Source organism: Ailuropoda melanoleuca, chromosome 18 (assembly GCF_002007445.2).
Source record: "Ailuropoda melanoleuca isolate Jingjing chromosome 18, ASM200744v2, whole genome shotgun sequence".
NCBI classification, from domain to species: Eukaryota; Metazoa; Chordata; class Mammalia; order Carnivora; family Ursidae; genus Ailuropoda; species Ailuropoda melanoleuca.
Window position 1 is genome coordinate 27,925,181 of NC_048235.1, and position 20,496 is coordinate 27,945,676.

Genomic DNA, 20,496 nt, shown 5'->3' on the forward strand with positions numbered 1-20,496 from the left:
TGCAGTTCCATATAAGTTTTCAGATTTTTGGTTCTAGTTCTGTGAAAGATGCTGTTGGTATTTTGATAGGGATTGCATTGAATCTGTAGATTGCTTTGGGCAGTATAGACATTTTAATAATATTTGTTCTTCCAATCCATGAGCATGGAAATTCTTTCCATTTCTTTCTCTCGTCTTCAATTTCTTTCATCAATGCCATATAGTTTTCAGAGTACAGGTCTTTCACCTTTTTGGATTACAAGCTGCATTGCTAGGTATCTTATTTTTGGTGAAATTGTAAATGGTATTGTTTCCCTTTTTTTTTTTTTTCTGCTTTCTACTTCAGATTATATTCTTTCCACTGCTTCATTATTAGTGTATAGGAACACAACAGATTTCTGCACATTGGTTTCGTATCCTGTGACTACGGAATTCGTGTATCAATTCTAGTAGCTATTTTGGTGGATTCTTTAAGGTTTTCATATCATCTGCAAAGAGTGAAAGTTTTACTTCTTCCTTATCAGTTTGGATGACTTCTATTTCACAACTTACTTTCAAATGGGAAAAAAAAAAAGGAAGGAAGGAAGGAAGAAGAAAAATGGAAGGAAGGAAGGAAGGAAGGAGGGAAGGAAGGAAGGAAGGAAGAAAGAAAGAAAGAAAGAAAGAAAGAAAGAAAGAAAGAAAGAAAGAGAGAGAAGAAAGAAAGAAAGAGAAGAAAGAAAGAAAGAAAGAAAGAGAAAGAAAGAAAGAAAGAAAGAAGAAAGAAAGAAAGAAAGAAAGAAAGAAAGAAAGAAAGAAAGAAGAAAGAAAGNGGTAAAGCAAATGTGGCGAACTCTATGAGCTGGTGAATGTACCTGAAGAAATGTCGAGTGCTAATTATATTATTCTTACCACTCTGCTACNGCAACAGATTTCTGCACATTGGTTTCGTATCCTGTGACTACTGAATTCGTGTATCAATTCTAGTAGCTATTTTGGTGGATTCTTTAAGGTTTTCATAGCATTTGCAAAGAGTGAAAGTTTTACTTCTTCCTTATCAGTTTGGATGACTTCTATATTTCACAATTTACTTTCAAATGGGAAAAAAAAAAGGAAGGAAGGAAGGAAGGAAGGAAGGAAGGAAGGAAGGAAGGAAGGGGAAGAAAAGAAGGAAGGAAGGAAGAAAGAAAGAAAGAAAGAAAGAAAGAAAGAAAGAAAGAAAGAGAAAAAGAGGTAAAGCAAATGTGGCAAACTCTATGAGCTGGTGAATGTACCTGAAGAAATGTCGAGTGCTAATTATATTATTCTTACCACTCTGCTACACTTCTAAAATTTTGTCAAAATAAGATGTGTGGGAAAACGAGTTCTGTAAGATGAGGAGGGAGAGTCTCCGAGTCTCAGTGATTTTCAAGAGTCCACAGCACCTATTCTACTCAAATTTCCACTTCTTCCTCTAATTGGTTTTTGATTTTTCCATAACGAAGGTATTTGAAAGTGCTACCTTTTCCAAGCACAAAAAAATTCCTTCCTTCCTCCAGAACAAAGGGGACCCAATTGCCTTAACCTTGCTGCCTATAAACCAATGGACCAAAAGGTCCTTGCTGGGGCACAGATCTTCTCTACCCAGGACACAGGGAGACCTCGACCACTGAAGAAGCAAAGCTTGAATAATGGCTTCTGTCGACTTACACATGTTTAAAATGTCACCCCACCATGATTAAACAGAGTTGTATTTTGTATTATAAAAGCAGGAGAGAAAACGATCTACCTCAAATGGGTATTGTAGCAACTACGTGCCATTACACAGGACAGTATCCAGCAGTGCCTAGCCTCAAACAACACTAATAACATTTTCCTCATCCCAGCCCCCCGAGCTCAGAGACTGTTTTGGAACACAGCGGTGCTAAAATGCCCGTTACAACCTACATTCCCTATGGCAAGGATGACCACACATCCCAGTTCATGTCCACTGTCCTGGCTTAATTTTTTTTTAATTTTATTTATTTGTTTGCCAGAGAGAGAGAGAGGGCACAAGCAGGGAGAGCAGCAGGCAGAGGGAGAAGCAGGCTCTCTGCTGAGCAGGAAGCCCCATGTGGGACTCGATCCCAGGACCCTGGGATCATGACCTGAGCTGAAGGCAGACGCTTAACAGCTGAGCCACCCAGGCGTCCCTGTCCTGGCTTAAGTAATAGCTCCCCCTTTCACTCTCAACAGTGTCCCAGTTTGGACAATAAACCATAAGGCCACCAACCTACCACAGTCTTTCCAGAAAACATACGCTGCTGAAAGGCACAGGGAGCAGCATCACCTTTCTGAATAAAGATGACCAAAATGTATATTCAATGGCGTCCCTAGAGCTACAGCAACAATCGACAAACAAATAAGGAGGGGACATCAGAGGTTTCCTTTTCATGGTTCCTGCTCCACCACCTCCAGGCTGACTTCACACTGAGGCTTGTGTTAGACCACAGACATGGTCTAGAAATAGACATAGAAGACATCTGTGATTATACTTCACTCCTAAAAGATGCCCGTCGAAGTGACCTGCATTTTCTCAGACTAACAAATAATATTATTTCAGTGGTGAAAGGAGTCTTATTAATGGTGTGTGAACTATACACATGATGACTGAATACAGCTTGTGAGATAAAACTTTTCCAGGCGCTATGACTAAGTAAAAGCTGACCGGCCCCAGCCCCTGGACTTAAGGTGAACAGACGCGGTTCAGACGGGGCAGCCCGGCTTGCCCAGTGGGCCCGCCATCTTTATTGCCAATCCCCAGTCACAGTTCTTAATTCTTGCCAGAAATCACCTGATGTTGACCAAAGAAATGCCCCCTCTTCTGAGGCACAAGAATAAAACCATGGAGTAAAGAATGAAAAGAATAGAGAAAGGATTTGCTTCTAGACTTGCCAACTCATTTTAAATTTGAACTCTTAGTACTTGTAACACATCTTCTCAAAATAGCATGTTTAATACACTATCGATATAGCCCATTTATATCACATCTCATGTTTCAGCTGTGGTGGTAGGGAGACAGGAGGTAAATTCCGTCCCGTGGGGCTCTTACAAAATAAAGAAATAAAGCTTCCAGGCAGTGGTTTGTATTCAGCTAACTCATTTCCGTTCTCATTCCTCTACTAGAATCAGAATGTCAGCTCGAAGGTAGCAGGGGCTTTGTCAGTTCCATTCACTGCTGGACCCCATGGCCCAGAATAATTCCTGGCACATAGTAAGTGCTCAGTAAAAATGTATTCAACACATTAATAAATTCCAGGCAGCCTGACATTCTGAGTCACCCAAATAATGATCATTTTGATATATTTTTAAAATATTTTTCTTGTTCCTTAATCCATTTTTTTCTTTTCCCTCCATGAAAGCTCTCATTACCTTTTATCTTACCCCAATTTCCAAGGAGGTAATCAATAATTTTTAAAAATCTCCCACTGGAAGTTCCATTTTCACTAGTGGAAATTTCCAACTAAAAAAAAATTTTTTTTAATTTTTTAAAAAATTGCTCTCTCTCCAGTATTTGATACCCTCTTTTCCTTTCTTAGAATTATAAAAACAAACTAATAAACTAAAAACACTCTTACACATCATCATCTCAGTCTTCGTTCAGTGTCAAAAGCAGCATTTGTTAATATCACAACCAATTGCATCAGGACAGTTTCTAAGCATCCAGAAGTTGTCAACCTCAAAGTGGTGGAAATCAGTTTTCCAAAATCCTAACTTTCACTTGAAAGCTGAAATGTTATCATGGGCAACAACTTCTATTAGTTTTCTTAAAGTGATAGGCTCACTTTATTTTCATGAAGATGACTGACAAAAACCCAAGTCTGGATATCCATAGTTTGCTAGAGGCTTTTTTGAGTAAAAAAGGTATTACATGAAAAAGGTCCTAGATGAGCTCACAACTCAAACAATCACACAAGTGCTTTTTCCTTGCAATTCTTACTGTGCTTTGGTACATAGAAGTGACATATATACTCCCCATTTTGTCACACAGAAAATTAAAAAGACATGGACTCAAAGATCAAGGTTTAATAAAATTAATCATTTGTATTGCTTCATCAGGACATTTTTAAATAAAACTGGCTTTTCTTTTTTCCCGTGTGACTTACTAGATGAGTGCCCATAGTCATGTTTACTCATAAGAAGCAAGTTATGTTAGGCTGATTTCAAAGGCTCCTGTGAAAAGATAATGCCCCTGCCTCAAAACCCCTAATATCACCCCCTACCTACCCTGATGGCCTTTAAGTTTCTTTAATGACCTATTCAATCAGGTTTTTTTTTAAAGATTTTATTTATTTATTTGATAGAGAGCAGGAAATCACAAGCAGGAGGAGGGGCAGAGGGAGAAGGAGAAGCAGACTCCCCACTGAGCAGGGAGCCCAATGAGGGACTCGATCCCAGGACCCTGGGATCACAACCTGAGCAGAAGGCAGTTGCTTAACCAACTGAGCCACCCAGGCATACCCAGTTTGTTTTTTTTAATTAAGGAGTTTGTGATGGTAAAATTCCAAATATCTATAATGGCCTATTTGGGCTGGTTGTACAACCATTTCTGGTAAGCTAGGTTGGGTGATGTGGCCGTAGTTTGCACAAGAAATAAAATAGGGAATGAAAGTTTGGCCTAATGCTCAAAACACCCTTGGAGGCATTAATCAGCGTGCAACTCTGATTCATTTCAGAAGTGTCAGACAGCTCAACTGCTCGTGTCAGTGGTTCCAGAAGGACCCAAAGGAACACGGACAGATATTTGGGAAGAAGCCTCAGGAAGGTGAAAGGAGATTTCTGTGGATCATGACTGGTCACACCCCTTATGGATACAGCCACATTGACTGACCACGGCTTGGCCAGTAAGCCCAATGCGTTGAGAAGATAAAAATCAAAGAGGGTCACTCCCCACACCTCTGCCTGTGCCCATCTCCTTAATAATACCCACCACCAGGGTTGCTAATTTAATGGGTTAGACCCCACTATTGATGGACCATATTTTATTAGCCAGAGAGGTGACTGTGACTTAAAAGCGGGCTCCCATGTGTTGCATTCATATTCTCGCATCAATATGTATGAAGAGCAAAACGGGCTTGTCTCCCAGAAGTCCTGAGCAGGCTCCTCCTCTTTTCTTCTTTTTTGATTTCAGTTAATATGTAAACTTATTACTTGTAAGGGGCAGGACCTCCAGACCTGGTCACCTTTCTCTCCTCTCTCATGGTCTGGGCACACCGAACAGGCCCCTCCCAAGATTGAGAATTGCAACATTGAAAGGCTTCTGCCAGAGATCACTGCACTGGGTTTAGTTGGGTTTGCACAGCTACTATAAAAAGGTTGTGGGATTCCTGTTATGCTGTTAGAAGCTTTGTGTAAAACTCCATCAGAAATCCCCCGGAGGGGAGAGACAGTACGATCTGAGCATTCCTCAGCCCCTGGCTTTCATACCATCGTAACAGCACAAAGCCCTACCCAGAACCGTCATACCTCCTTCCCAGGTCCGACTCACACTGACTAAGGTGCCCAGCACAATGCCGATCTCACAACAAAAAACAGGTATCAGATAACTGGATGGAGAACTAAATGGAGTACCATCGCTGGTATTATCACTAGCCATTCCTTAATTCTGTGCAAGTCTCAGTCAAGGTCATCGCAAACAAAGGGTGATGGCCACAGATTCCCCGTAGAGAGTGAAGAACGAATACTGGCTTATCTACACTTCACAGCCTCACAGTGTGGCTGGACATATAATAAGCTTTCCCTGGTGAGCAAATTGAAGCTTAGAAGGGCCAAATAACTTGGCCAAGGTACCATCTTTCTTTTTGTTTAAAGATTTATTTATTTGAGAGCCAGCACGAGTGGGAGGGGAAGAGAGAGAGGGAGAGAGAATCTCCAGCAGACTCCCCGTTGAGCGCAGAGCCCAGCACAGGCTCCACCCCATGACCCTGAGATCATGAGCTGAGCTGAAATCAAGAGTCTGACGCTTAACTGACCGAGCCACCCAGGCAACCCCAAGATATCATCTTTAGATGGCATACTGGAGAGTGGGGACTAAAACCAGGTCTTCTTATTCTAGAGTCATGGTTCATAGTTCAATTTCCCAAGTTTTGTAAGCATTTTTATTTCTGCAATCAGAAGCAAATAAAGATATATGTTGATAAGAATTATGCAGTAAAGACAGTATCACTAATGACAAGAACAAAAATGAAAACAAAGAAAAGAACTTCCCTAAAGAAGGGTAAGAAAGTGCTTTACAGAACATTCTGGATTGCAAAGTTCTTTGAAACATAAACTGACCACCATTATCCTTGGTCTGTGAACTTCTACAATTTATACTTTGAAGATTCCAAGAAAGACATAGGTTATTTATGTAGATTTGTACCTACGATGCCTCAGATAATACCACTCACTGAAAACTTACTCTCCATTGGATCCCCTAATGCTTTGTCATCCTTAGCAGGAATTACAAGCTACACTAATGGTTTTTTTAAATGCGCAGTATAACACTGGGCATTTCAAGTTCAGGTCTGCACTGTGCTTCGACTCATACAGTGTCTATAGATATTAGGCTTGTTCTCCTATGCGTAATTTACAATGTGCGAGTCAAAGCAAGGACGTTCATTTTTGCTTATGTCTCCTACTTCTCAGTAGTGCATACAACACTGTATGCATTCAAACTCTTACTAATAATGACAATAATCTCAATTGTTACTGGAATCTAGCTCCTAATAGCAACAAAGAAGCAGGTCCGCAATCAGGTTCTGAAATTTTGTAACTGCTACATGATCACTGGTCAAAGTTTTCTCATTTTCAGGTGAAGATGTGAAGACTATTGACTAGCATTAGTGAGCCCTTTCTTCAACATTCCTGAGAAGGTTTCTATCCACCTTGTCATATCACTTAGAAAAGCAGTCTCAGAAAAATCCAAGCAAAACGTATTGACACCCTACACAGAACGTTGCATCACACCAAGTCCTTCCCAGCCATGAGTCATTCCTCACAGCAGCCCCGTGGGACAGGACTCTCTTAATCATAGCTCACAAATGGAGACAGGGAGGTAAAGAGAAAGGTGTGGTCTCATGGGATCAATGGTTACCATGTCACTGAGGGGACTTACATGGAATTTAAAACCGACAGCTCCCCATTTGCAGATAAGAATGCTGCCACACTGGGGCCATGTCTCTGACTCCATGACAGCAATTATCTTAGACGAGGGTACCATCTTATTAATAAAAAGCCTATTACAGAAGACGCATGCGCAAAACAAAAAATATTAATAATAAAGTCTCAAATCTACAGGTACTCAAAGAATCCCAAAGAACTTATGAATTATTTTCTCTGAAACACACCCCATTTTCAATCCCACAGAATTCCCTCTCCTCCATCGTCTTCCCCCACAAGATGTTTATGCCCCATTAAACGATCAATTATTTCATTTCGCTAAGTTTGTTCAGGGCTCCATACTTCAAAACGGTTTAGGCAGAATTTTGTCTATGGAGTCTTGATGAAGAACCAAGATAGAACAAAACTACACGCAATGTGGAGGTTTAAAACATACGCACAGCATATGAGCACTGGGTATTTGCTTAAGGCGTCTATGGAGACCCGGAGCTATCAGATGATACCTCACCAGACGCACAAATCACATTCTGGGCTTTTTACAAAGAGTACGACAACCAAACTCATTTAATATACAATTTAAAATCTGGTCTGCAACAAACAATCCCCCTTTCCAATGCTCTCCCTTTGGATATTATCAGAAAAAAAAAATGGTAGAGAGAACCCACTTTCTATCCCTAATACCACCCAAGAAGTACGCTTCTTCCTCCAAAGAGCTTTCTTCCCTTGAAAACCATGCAGTGGCTGTAAAAGATTTGCTCCTGCCTGAGTAAAAGCATCTACAAAATTACACTTCTTAATTTTGATAAGCAAAGAACATTATATAGGAAAGAACTTCAATGACCAGCCCAATCGCTCTTTTTTTTTTGGTACAAAAACTAAGGCCCAGGGAAGTTAAGAGAGTTGTACCAAATCATATTCAGTTAATTGCAGAGCTGGGATTGAGAAAAACCCAGCCACAGAACCTTCTCCCACCCAGCAATGTCACCTTGCTTGCTCCTGAAAGAATGTACTGGTTTCAGCAGAACCAGAGAGCGCGCTACTCACAAACAGATTGTGCGTGGCTGACACGTGAAGGCTCTGGCCTGGGATCAACTGGGAGCTGGCACCATGGGGGCCATCCTGAGTTTCACCCGCATGCCATCTCGGGGACATGAGAGTCAGGGACTCTGTCTATCCTCAGGTGCTGACGCCTTTCCACGATAAGGAGCACCAAAGTCAGGACATGTCTGGTGGCAAAGGCCTTAGGATCCCTAAAAGCCTCCCCAGCCTCACATGGGGACAGAACGCGAGCCCGTGTTTTCTCCTTGTCTTTCACGGAGCTCCAGCGGAAGCTCCCGACAGGACAGGCGAAACTGCTCTGTGACAGGATCAGAAATGACAGGGAATGCTCACCCACTAGAGTCTGCCGCCCACCATTACAGGCTGTACATCAGCCTAAGAAAAGACAAATCGCCTTCAACACAACCCGAGTTCCTGGGGGCCATTCACTTCCACTCTCACATTGATCGAAGGGTACGGGGTGTCCAGCCTGGGTCACACGATCATTATCTGCTGGGCAAGATAAAGGACCATTGAGAACATCTCACTGTTCAAAGCACACAAGGAAGAGACACATCTTCATAAGGTGGGGGGTGGGGAGTGCGGGAGGAGGCCGGGCAAGAGGAGAAGAAGAAAGAGGTAGCAAGAGTAAGGAGAAGGCAGACAGGCATACGTTCTTCTGACTTGAAGAGAAAGAGCAGATTAAATTCACCCAGCTTTTATTACTCACTTACATCCCTGGAAACCAACAGATGGAATCTCTCATTGCCAAGTTCTAATGCATTTCGTGTCCATGCTCGCCATCAGGACACTGGGCTTGCCAGATACTAACAAACTGCAGCCAGTGAGGTGAGCATCGAGAATCCACAGCTCCACCCTCTGCCTCCGTTGCAGGGAGGGAAGTGCTCACGCCACATGAGCGGAATTTCCACAAGAGGCAGCAGGTGCATCGGTCCAGACATGTCAATGGAAGGCGACCGTAAGAAATATTTACTTTTTTAGTATAAAAAATAGCGAGGTGACCCCTGAGGGTACTTCACATCCACTATCTGAGAGGGCTCATGATAAGTACCGCAGCAATGATTCCTTATCCTAAAGGACAGTCAACAACGGAGCTATGATATTCGTGTATTAAGGCAACCTACAAAACAAACCTCGAGAGAGCTCTAGTCTGTATCATTCTGATACTTTGAGAAATCAGTCCTTGAATACCAGGGCCCAAAACTCTTGAGCCGAAAAATTTTTATTCCTATCAACCAGCCACCTTAGCGCCTGGGCTTCTCTCTTGGATTGCTCAAAGCTGGGTATCCACATCTCCCGCAAAGAGCTCCAGCGCGGAGCCAGAGCCGAGAAAGCGAATGCTGCAGGCTCCGGGCAACTCAAGTGGGTCACGTCGGCCTTCCATGTTTTGGGTGGGAAGCCCTGTGTTGAGAGAAAGGAAAAAAGAATTACAAATTTAAGGAAGCCAAGTCCTGGGTTCCTGCCTTAAGATGACAGAACCCCACATATACTTCTCCTTTTAAAGCAACTATCTTCACTCCATAGTGACATGAATAGTCTCCTGCCAAACGTTTCACGAAATTCCAGAACACAGGAAAGAAGGAAGAGATTCCACAACCTGCCTGTGAAGAACAGTCTCATTCTGAGGATCAGCAGTTAGGATGGTTTTAGATCTCTTGACTGTAACACCGGAAGTTAAAAAGCAATGGTAAGACTAACTGATGAATGTGAACATTAATGGGTAAAACTTTAAGAAGAAAAAGAATACTGGCATAGCCTCAAAATATCTCCCCCCCCCCAAATATTTATTCATTAGACGTAAGTCCATAAGTTGTTTGATACTGCTCTCTCAAGAAGGTGGAGCTGAATTCCTCTTCCTTTTTAGCATGGCCTGGACTTAGTGACTCGCTTAATGGAAAGGGAAAACTAGTAAACTCACAGAGAAAACCTAACAGATGCCACCTTAACCAAATGATCAAAGTTAACATCACCAGCAATAGGTCACATTGATATGATGCGTCCCCTGATATGGTGTGAAGAGAAGTGCCCTTTTACGGGGTGCCTGGGTGGCTCAGTCGTTAAGCATCTGCCTTCGGCTCAGGAAGTGATCCCAGGGTCCTGGGATCGAGCCCCACATTGGGCTCCCTGCTCCACTGGGAAGCCCGCTTCTTCCTCTCCCACTCCCCCTGCTTGTGTTCCCTCTCTCACTGGCTGTTTCTCCCTCTGTCAAATAAAATAAATAAAATCTTAAAAAAAAAAAAAAGAAGTGCCCTTTCACCATTGCAATAATAGTCCCCCAAATCCATAGCCTACGTTTTAACATGAGAAGACATCAGACAAATCCATGGAGGGACGGTCTACAAAAATATCGACCAGTGCTCTTCCAAAGTATCAAAGTTCTTAAAAATAAGGAAACTCAACCTCTGATCACAGTTTGGAGAAGACTAGGGAGACATGAGAGCTAATTTCAATTTGGTATCTTGGATTCGATCCATCCTGGAACAAAGGATACAACGGATGTTAGTGGAAAAACTGGCGAAATATGACTAAAGTCTGCAGGTCAGTTAAGAGCAGTGGGCCAACATTAATTTCTCAAGTGTTGAGAAATGTATCATGGCGATGTACAATGTTAATAATAGGGTAGGCCAGGTGCGGGGTGGACAGGAACTCTGTACTATCTTTGTAACTCTTCTGTCAATCTAAAATCATTTCAAAACTAAAGGTCTTTTAAGGCAATGCAAAATGCCTCCAAATTCTAAGAAAAGTGGGTAGTTTACACTCAGCTAAACTATCGCTTAAATGTTAAAGTATAATGAAGACATTCAGACACCCATACGTATCCCTTCTCGGGAAGCTGTACAAGGGCAGGATCAAACAGAAGAGCAAAACTAAGGAAAAGGGAGACAAGCATACAAGAGATGTGTCAGAAAAAGATAAGAAAGGAAAATCCCCAAGTGCTGGGGAAGGGAGCTCTCAGGCTGGTGGTCCACGCAAGGTGGAGAGGGCAGCCGGCCCACTGGGGAGGGTCAGAAGGCTCCGTGAGCAACTTCTGCAACAAGACGAAATGAACTGGATGCGTGGGAAATCTGAATATCTTCACAGGAGAGTTAAACGATCAAAAGGAATTGACTGAGTGATACATACATAGAAAAATGATCAAACAAGAAGGCAAATGAGAAGGAAACGAAAAGCTGTCCGGGCAAGGGAAACAAACCACAGTACACTACATGGTTCATCTCAGAAGAGCACTGCACAGTCGTGATCACATGAACACTGGACATCAAAAAAAAAGGAAAAAAAGAGTGTGAAAGCATGTTATTTAGAAACAATGAATAAATACCAAAATAATCAGCTAGACGTGGTGGTAAGAGATTACCACTGGGGAGGGGGAAAAGGGAAAGTGAAAGACTGCTCTTTTTTTTAACTAACTTTCCAGAATTATTTAATAGTTTAAGCTTGTGCATATATATCTTTTTCTAAAAAAAATTTAATATGAAGATAATAAGGTTTATAATGTGTTAGATTTGTAATAATTAGACTCTTCAACCATCAGGAATTTAGAAAGCAGAGTAGAAAAATCAATTTGGAAATACAATAATTTGGGTACCTACCTACGGTTGGATCAACATACTCTCTCTTTGTTAAACCTCCCATTAGAAGCGTATTAGAGGATGTTACGGTGTAGCCTGAAAAAGAGATGACCTAGGATGCATATAAAGCTTTCTTCAAGCATCTGAAAGGACTCCAAGCAGAAGAGTGAATTAACATGTTTGGAAGAGGGACAAGGATACAGTTACCCAAATCCTCCCTGCTGTTGGGGACCACTGACAAATGATCATGGAGTTTGGCTTCCAAGGGCGTGGAACTAGAACAGAGTTTCTTTACCAAGACAACACTGAGCACAGAGAATCAACACAAATCCAAATAGCAAACCACTAGGAAATGCTAAGACTTAAAATCTGAGCAGTCTAAACAACAATATAAAATAATACCAAAAAAATTATTTTCAAAAAACCAAAGTAGGCTCAAAATTGGAGTTACTTTAGCCAGAGTTCACAGCTAGGTGGAGATTGTATTTGGAGCAAAAGCAGAACAGAATCAAGTGAGGAGGACCCAAAGTGATTACCATGAAAAGCTTCTGAGAAGCCACTGCTCACATTTATTGACTGATAGGCACAGAGGCAAGGTATAATCCATTGAGTTAAAGAGTCAGAAGCAGGTAGCTAAGAAGGGACTATAGAAGGGAAAATGTGGGTTCAAAACAAAGAAAAATATAACTGCCAAAGCTAACAAAAGATCAAATGGGCTGCCTTAAAAAATAATGAAATTGCCAACACCGGAAATGTTCCAAGATATTAGCAGATGACTTGTTCACGATACTTGAATCACCAGTCATCTGGTTGCCATACTGACCACATACCGTTGGATGGCCTTCCCAACCCTGACCCTGCATAACTGTTTATATGAGAAAGCCAGTAATAATACTCTGTTTCCTTGCCTGCCCACTCAAGAGTCCATTCAACCGTGTACAACAAAGCTACATCTGAGGTGGTATCACAGAGAAAAGAATCTTATGAAATGGACTTTTAACTCAAGTGTTCTTGTAGAAATATTTCACCATATGACCTGAAGGAAGTGTGTTTGATGAAATAGTTATGACAGTTTAGAAGTAACTAAATTTCAGCATCCCAAATGGACTTTCCAGCTGGGGTTCTGGGCAGAAAAACAAGCTGTTTCTAAAGTATGATTAACAAATATTTTGCTTCCAAAGAGGACATGGCTCCTATTCTAACATTTAGGACAAAGTCAAATAATCTATAAATTCATAACTTTTCTTGAGCCCATCAGGGAACTGAAATCACACAGCAACCCAGTAAACTGAATTCCATAGTGACAAGACCCTCTAAGGAGAGATGGATACATGATCTGTTTTAACCTTTGACAGAACACAAGAGGAAGAGGTGGTCATCATACAAATAGGTAATAAGAAATGAGGGATGCGTGTGTGGCTCAGCTGTTAAGTGTCTGCCTTCAGCTCAGGTCATGATCCGAGGGTCCTGGGATCGAGCCCCACATCGGACTCCCTGCTTGGTGGGAAGCCTGCTTCTCCCTCTCACACTCCCCTTGTGTTCCCCCTCTCGCTGTCTCTCTCTGTTAAATAAATAAATAAAATCTGAAAGAAAGGAAGAAAGAAAGGAAGAAAGAAATCAGTTAAATTTTTCACCAATTCTTAAAGGTGACGTATGGGCTACCATGCTGGTTTGCAATCCCTATGAGCCCCAGACACAAAACAAGAGTTCAAACCCACCCTAAAGCTCTTTCCCATGGACCTCCATCAGTTGCCCAGGAGGAAGATTAGGAGCAGAACAGAAGACTGAAAATATTTTAAACTGAATTAACATTAACATAATAATCTAAATTTATAGGCCATAGCTCAAGCAGTGATTAGAGGAAGTTTAGGGCATTAAACATGTATATTATAAAAATATAAAAGTTTAAAATCAATGACCCAAGTTTCCACCTTAAATTTGAAAACAGCAAATTAAGTTCAAATTAAGAATAATTAAAATAATAAAGAACAGAAATCATTAATATATAAAGCAAAATTTAAAAAATAATCGATGAAAAATAATCAATTTGAATAGATCAATGAAATGGATAAACCTCTATTTAGATTAATCATTAAAAAAGACCGAAATTAGGGGCGTCTGGGTGGCACAGCGGTTAAGCATCTGCCTTCCGCTCAGGGCGTGATCCCAGCATTCTGGGATCGAGCCCCACATCAGGCTTCTCTGCTATGGGCCTGCTTCTTCCTCTCCCACTCCCCCTGCTTGTGTTCCCTCTCTCGCTGGCTGTCTCTCTCTGTCAAATAAAATAAATAAAATCTTTAAAAAAAAAAAAAAAAGACCGAAATTAATATAAGACACAATGGAGGTGACTTTTGGATAGATACTAGACATTAAACGAATAAAGGAATACTAATAATGGTATGCCAGTCAATTTCACAACTTAGATAAAATGAAAAAAGATATTCTTTATAAGACACAATCTATCAAAGTTCACTCAAAAAGAAATGAATAACAGGAATAGCTTCATATCTATTAAAAACAATTCAATTTATACTTAAAAGCTGTCCCACAAGAAACAAACACTTAGGTATTGATGATTTACTGGTAAATTCAACAAAATATGTAAGGAAAAAAATAATACCAATTCTACACAAACTTTTTCAGAAAACACAAGAAAAGGGAACATGAGACCAGCATTACCATATAAGAAAACTAGCCAAGGCATTAGGAGAAAAATACAGAACAGTATACCTCATGAATGTAGATGCAAAAATTTCTAACAAAAATTTTAGCAATTCAAATCCAACAATAAGAAGGATAATACATTATAACCAAGTGAAGTTTATCTCAGGAAAGCAAGGTCAGTTTAACCTTCAAAAATCATCACTATAACTCACCATTAAATAAACTAAAAAAGAAAAAAACATATGATCGTCTCAATGGATACAGAAAATCATTTGACAAATTCTGCATCCACTCATGATATAAAGCCTCATAAAAGTAGGAACAGAAGGAAACTTTCTCGATTTGATAAAGGGCACCAACCAAAATTCTACAGTTAACAATGATGAAAAACAATGTTTTCTCTCTATGACAGGGAACAAGGTGAAATCATATAGTCCCAACGGTACTATTAAAAATTGTAATGAAGGTCTTAGTGCAGTACGGGGAAAAAAGAGAAGAAACAAAAGGCAAATAAATTGGAAGTCAGGATAAAATCATCTTTTTCTTTTTGTGTAAATGACATAATCATTTATGTAAAAAAATCTTAAGAAATCTATAAAAAAGATACAGAATTAATCATTGTAATTAACAAGGTTGTAGTCTATGAAGTCAACATACAAAATCAATTTTACTTCTATGTACTAGCAACAAACAATCAGAAAATAAAGGGTTTTTTTTAAGAATAGCATTTACTATTATATCAAAAAATGTGAACTACCTAGGGATAAATTTGACCAAAGTTATAAAAAACCTGTACACAATAAACTACAAAGTAATGTCTGAAGAAATTAAGGAAGACCTAAATAAATGGATAGATCTATCATTCTTATGGATTAAATGTCTCAATATTGTCAATTCTCCCCCAAATTAATACAAACACTCAACATAATCCCAATGAAAATGCTACCAAGCATTCTCATAATAATTGGCAAACTGACTCTAAAATTTATATGGAAAAGCAAAAGACCTAAAATGGTGAAAATAATTTTGAAAAAGAACCAAGTTGGAAGATTGACGCTATCTCATTTCAACACTTACTATGAAACTACAGTATGTAAATACAGGCATATTTACCAGTCTAGAAATTAACCCATATATAAGGCCAATTGAGTTTTGAAAAAAAAGGCAAGGTAATGCAATCATGAAAAAATAATCTTTCCAACAAATGATGCCAATACTACAGGATATTCAAATAAACAAACCTCACCTCTTACACCATGCTGCATTACAAAAATTAACTGTAAGTGGACTATAGACCTACGTGTCTGGCTGGACAAAATTCCTAGAATAAAACTGAAGCATAATCTTAGTGACCCTGGGTTACACAAAGATTTTTAAACAGGACACAAAAAACACAAATGATAAAAGAAAAAAATGATGAGCTGGACTTCATCAAAATTGCAAACTATACACTTCAAAAGATACTGTTAAGAAAATGGAAAAACAAGGTGCCTGGGTGGCTCAGTTGGTTAAGTGTCTGCCTTCAGCTCAGGTCATGATTCCAGGGTTCTGGGATCAAGTCCCATGTGGCGTTCCCTGCTCATCAGGGAGCCTGCTTCTCCCTCTCCTTCTGCCTGTTGGTCCCCCTATTTGTGCTCTGTCTCTCTCAAATAAATAAATAAAATCTTAAAAAAAAAAAAAAAAGAAAAGAAAAGAAAAAGAAAATGGAAAAACCCCAAAACTAGAAGAAAACATTTGTCATATAAGGGATTCTTACAACTCAAGATTAACAACTCAATTTTTTTAAATGAACAAAGATTTGAAGAGACATATCACCAGAGAAGACACTGATGGCAAGCAAGTCATTAAAAGATACTCAAATCATTAGTTACTAGAGAAACACAAATTAACTCACAGTGAGATACCAGTATGCTCCCACCATAATGGCAAAAACTAAAAGACTGACCACACCAACTGTTAGTGAACGGAACTCTCATACAATGCTGGTGGGAAGGTAAGAGAGAGCAACTTTGGAAAACAGTTTGGTAATTTCTCAAAATGTGAAACATACATCTACCATATGACCTAGCCATTTCACTCCTAGGTATTTACAGAAGAGATATGAAAGCTTATGTCCATACAAAGACTTGTACATAAATGTTCATAGCAGCTTTATCTGTAAAAGCCAGAAACTGGAAACAACTCAAATGTCCATCAACAGGTGAATGGAAAAGGACATTCTGGTACGTGCAAATTTCAACAACAAAGAGAAACTACTGATACACACAGTGTTGTGGATGAATGTCAACATTATCATGTGGAGTGAATGAAGCCAGGCACAAAAGAGAATTGTTACATGATTCCATTCATATAGAATTCTAGAAAACTGACTTAGCTTCTTTGTCAAAAATGACAAAAGGCAGATGTATGATTGCCTAAGGAAGGGCTCAGAGGGGATGGATTAAAAAAAGACATGAGGAAACTCTTGAGGAGGACAGAAATGTTTGTTATTTTGATGGTGGTGATGGTTTCACAGGTATATGTCACAATTAATCGAACCACAGCAGTTTATAGTACACCTCAATTATACCTCAAAGATAATTTTTTAAAAGTTTATCCCAATTCTGTGAAGTTATACCTGTGATGATTCCATGTTCTATCTCCTACTATAGCCTTTTTGAGAACAGGATCATTTATCAGTAAATGTTCTTTAACTGACTAAATTAATTAATTCAATATTGAAAGACTTTCCCCTAGATAAATAAAGTATATAAGACAGAGTACAGGCCTACTAGGATTCAACAGGTGTGGTGGACAGACTGCAGATGTCCCCAGGCTTCCTGCCTCCTGGTATTCATGCCCTTGTAATCCTTCCCACTCGTGTGTGTGTTATTCGTCACTTGCTTCTAAGCCATAAAATCCAGCAAAGGTGAGAGATGTATGTGACATGTGTACATGACCACATAATCACATATACGCTGGTTGTAACACGAGTCTTGCTGGACTCTCTCACTCCCTTGCTGGCTTTGAGGAAGCAGGCAGCCTTGCTGGGGAAGCCCATACGACAAGGAACTGTGAGTGGCCTCTAAAGGCTGAGGACAGCCTCCAACCTCCAACCAGCAAGAAACTGAAGCCCTCAGTCCTACAGCCTCAAGAAACTGAATATGCCAACAAGCATGTGAGTCTAGAAACAGACCTGTCCCCAGTTAAGCCTCCAGACGAACACCCAGCCCTGAGTGATACACTGATACCAGGCTTCCAGGGGACTTGCCTAAACCATGAGCTAACCCACAGAGACTGTGAGATGACAAATGTGTGTTGTTTTAAGCCATTAAGTTTGTGACAATATTGTTTACATAGCAATAGATAATTCACTGGGTCTGTGTGGAGGGAGAGAAAAGAAGGAGTAGAGTAGAGAAAGGGGAAATGCATTTGATATTCTTATAGTATTTTCTACATCCAAATGCAATGATTAAATTATTATCAACCACAAGATAAAAAATAGTCAGAGTTAGAGGAAATCAAATTATTTCTTTTAGCTTTTCTTCAGCGGAAAGAGAAAAAGTGAAGCATGTGTGTACCAGAAAGGTAAGAGCAAGAATGAGAGAGAGAGAGAAATGTTAATTGATTGCATACCTGAAATGAAAATAAGTTTCTTTTTTTTTTAAGATTTTATTTATTTATTTGATAGAGAGAGAGCACAAGCAGGGGAAACAGCAGAGGGAGAGGGAGAAGCCCAATGAGGAGCGTGATCCCAGGACCCTGGGATCATGACCTGAGCCAAAGGCAGATGCTTAACCTACTGAGCCACCCAGGTGCCTGTCCCTGAAAATAAGTTTCGAAGCAGCACCCATGAGGCAAGCATGTAAGGGCCTGACAGAAAACAGAGCAGTGATGGAAAAGTTAAAGGACTGACTATGTGGATGAGATTCAGAACTCCCAAATTTTTATGTTTCTGGCATTCTTCCCTCCTCTGCATCCTGCTTCTATCACTGCCCAGCAAGCACCTGCAGCACGGTGTCCCCCGGAAGAAACAAGAAAGGGGAGGTTAAGCCCTTCGGGAAAAACGACATGACTCATAAACTTCATGACAGTCCTCAGAGGAGAGTAATGAAACATTCACCTCCCTGCAGCATCTGGCCTCTCTAATGGGAGTGAAGAGCTGTATGGAGAGGCTGGGACAGGATACAAAATGGCAGAGACCACCAAGATGGCCCTCCTAGTGCCTCTTTGCCAAACCTCGATTTGCTCACCTTTTCCTGAAGCCGGATATTATCCCACACCTTGCTGCACACCATACACTCAAATGCATCGATGTAGTTGTCCTGGTGGACATCCTGCACTCCCCATTTCCGTTCCCTGAGCGCTGTGAGAAGTCGCCGATTGGAGACCTCACCCTTCAGCTTCCACTCTATGTAGGCCTCGTACAATCTGTCATCATGATCCAGTTGTCTGATGTAACTTGCCAGTTCTCTAGGGTGAGCAAATTCTGATACGAGAATAGCACTTCTATTACTCGGGAGCCAGTCTGCAATGCTGGGGGACCCATAATACACAGGGACCACCCCCAGTTTCAGAGGCCTCCAGAACTTCTCAGTGATGTAGTCGTCACACACTGCGTTCTCGAAGGCGAGGATAAACTTATACTGTGCAATGATCCTATAAAAGCCATCAGCATCCATGGAGGCTGGATTTTTCAGCTGCTGAGGGAGATCTTTGTTTCGTAAACACTCACCATAGGAATCGACCTCGATGTAGGTCATCAGCTCTCGAACATAGCTGTCCCTGTCTGACGGCGGGTCACAGTCTGACTGGACATATACCAGCGGAGCAAGTCTTCTTCGAAGGTCATTTTTGGACCTCAAAGGGACCAGGTATCGGAGTGACTTCAGGACTTCTACACCCTCCAAGTATTGGGTGGTCAGGGGCAAGTGGGAATGCCGGCTGAACGTGGCAGTGTAGTTGAACAAGGTGATGACTGGCTTGTGGAAGAGCTTGTAATTGTTTTTCGGAGACTCTTCGTGAAAAAGGGCCCAGTCATGATGGGCTTTCCGAGGCAGAGGTAAGCTATCTATATTAAAGTCAGTGCCTAGAAGAAGAAAAGAAAACATTAGTACGTGCAAGAGAATTTTAGTGTCCAACTTGGAGTCTACCTGGTAAAATTAGAATACGGAGAAGTCCAAGGCTACAAAGAAGCATGTCACAGCATTTGCAAAATTCTTGGCAGTCAATCATGATGCTGTCACCCTGGAAACTGCTCAGGGAGACGAGCACCAAGGAGAAGGACCCTCTTTCTGATTTTACGTTATGAGAAATGCGAGTAGTGTCCAACCTGGTTCTAAAGGGAGAATTTATTCCACTGCCCCTGGCAATTGGCTTTTCTTCCCAGAGGTGTTGAATAAGAGAGGTCAGGAGAAATAAAGAGACAGACAATTCTTTAAAAAAAGAAAAGAGCAAGAGAAAGGAAGCTGAAAAAGGGGAAAGCAACCAGCTCGGCAGATTGATGCACTGAAAAAAAAGTGAAATCATGCAAAAGTCGCCAGAATAAATATGCAAGATAGATTTTTTTTTTCCATCCAAAATGATCGATTTCAACAAAGTGCAGTGAATCAATCTTAGTCAAGCTGGTAGACAAGAGGCTTTTAAAGACAAAACAGCTGATAATAGCACTATGTTACAGACCGCTGCAGGATGGACATGAATTATCCAGCACATCAAGAAAGAAAGAAGGCATAACAGGATTATAATTACGAGTGCCTTTAGCTTCCATGGGATTAATTGGGAAACCTTTGAAACATGATCATGTGCAGACAGAAGTGATGGATGTGGTAAGCAGTTGTTTCCTGACAGCGTGGATGGAGACTCAATCAGGAAGAAGTTATTTCTATAAATGAGAAACAATTAAGACGATACCCCAATACGTAACACCGAATTTCTAAAGTGTTTCTGACAGTGATGATTTTGTGGCGCCTGATTTGAAAATGTTTTTAAATGTAAGGAAATGGCAAAAAAAAAAAAAAATCCATCTCCCACCATTCACTGGGGGAAAAAGGCCCAAATAAATGCTTCCAACAGAATAAAACATATGCTCCGGTAGAATTCGTAACAATTGATTATTTCATGTCGGTGCACACTCTCTCAAATAAAT

At 40.6% G+C, this 20,496-nt stretch overlaps 1 protein-coding gene across 3 annotated transcripts in view; it reads right to left on the bottom strand.

The window, feature by feature from the left end:
• The window catches only part of FUT10 (fucosyltransferase 10), an 88,760-nt gene that overhangs the window by 12,671 nt on the left and 55,593 nt on the right, over window positions 1–20,496 (bottom strand). The window contains exons 4-5 of one of the 3 annotated variants that reach the window (XR_004621908.1): window positions 18,602–19,437; window positions 8,470–9,537 (exon numbers count right to left, since the gene is read on the bottom strand). Coding sequence is in view for 1 of the 3 variants with exons in the window: in XM_034647505.1 (XP_034503396.1) it covers window positions 9,380–9,537; window positions 18,602–19,437 (994 nt within the window). In the remaining 2 variants the exon portion in view is untranslated. The remainder of the gene's footprint in view (window positions 1–8,469; window positions 9,538–18,601; window positions 19,438–20,496) is intronic. The other 2 variants (XR_004621907.1, XM_034647505.1) reach the window with 2 other exon arrangements.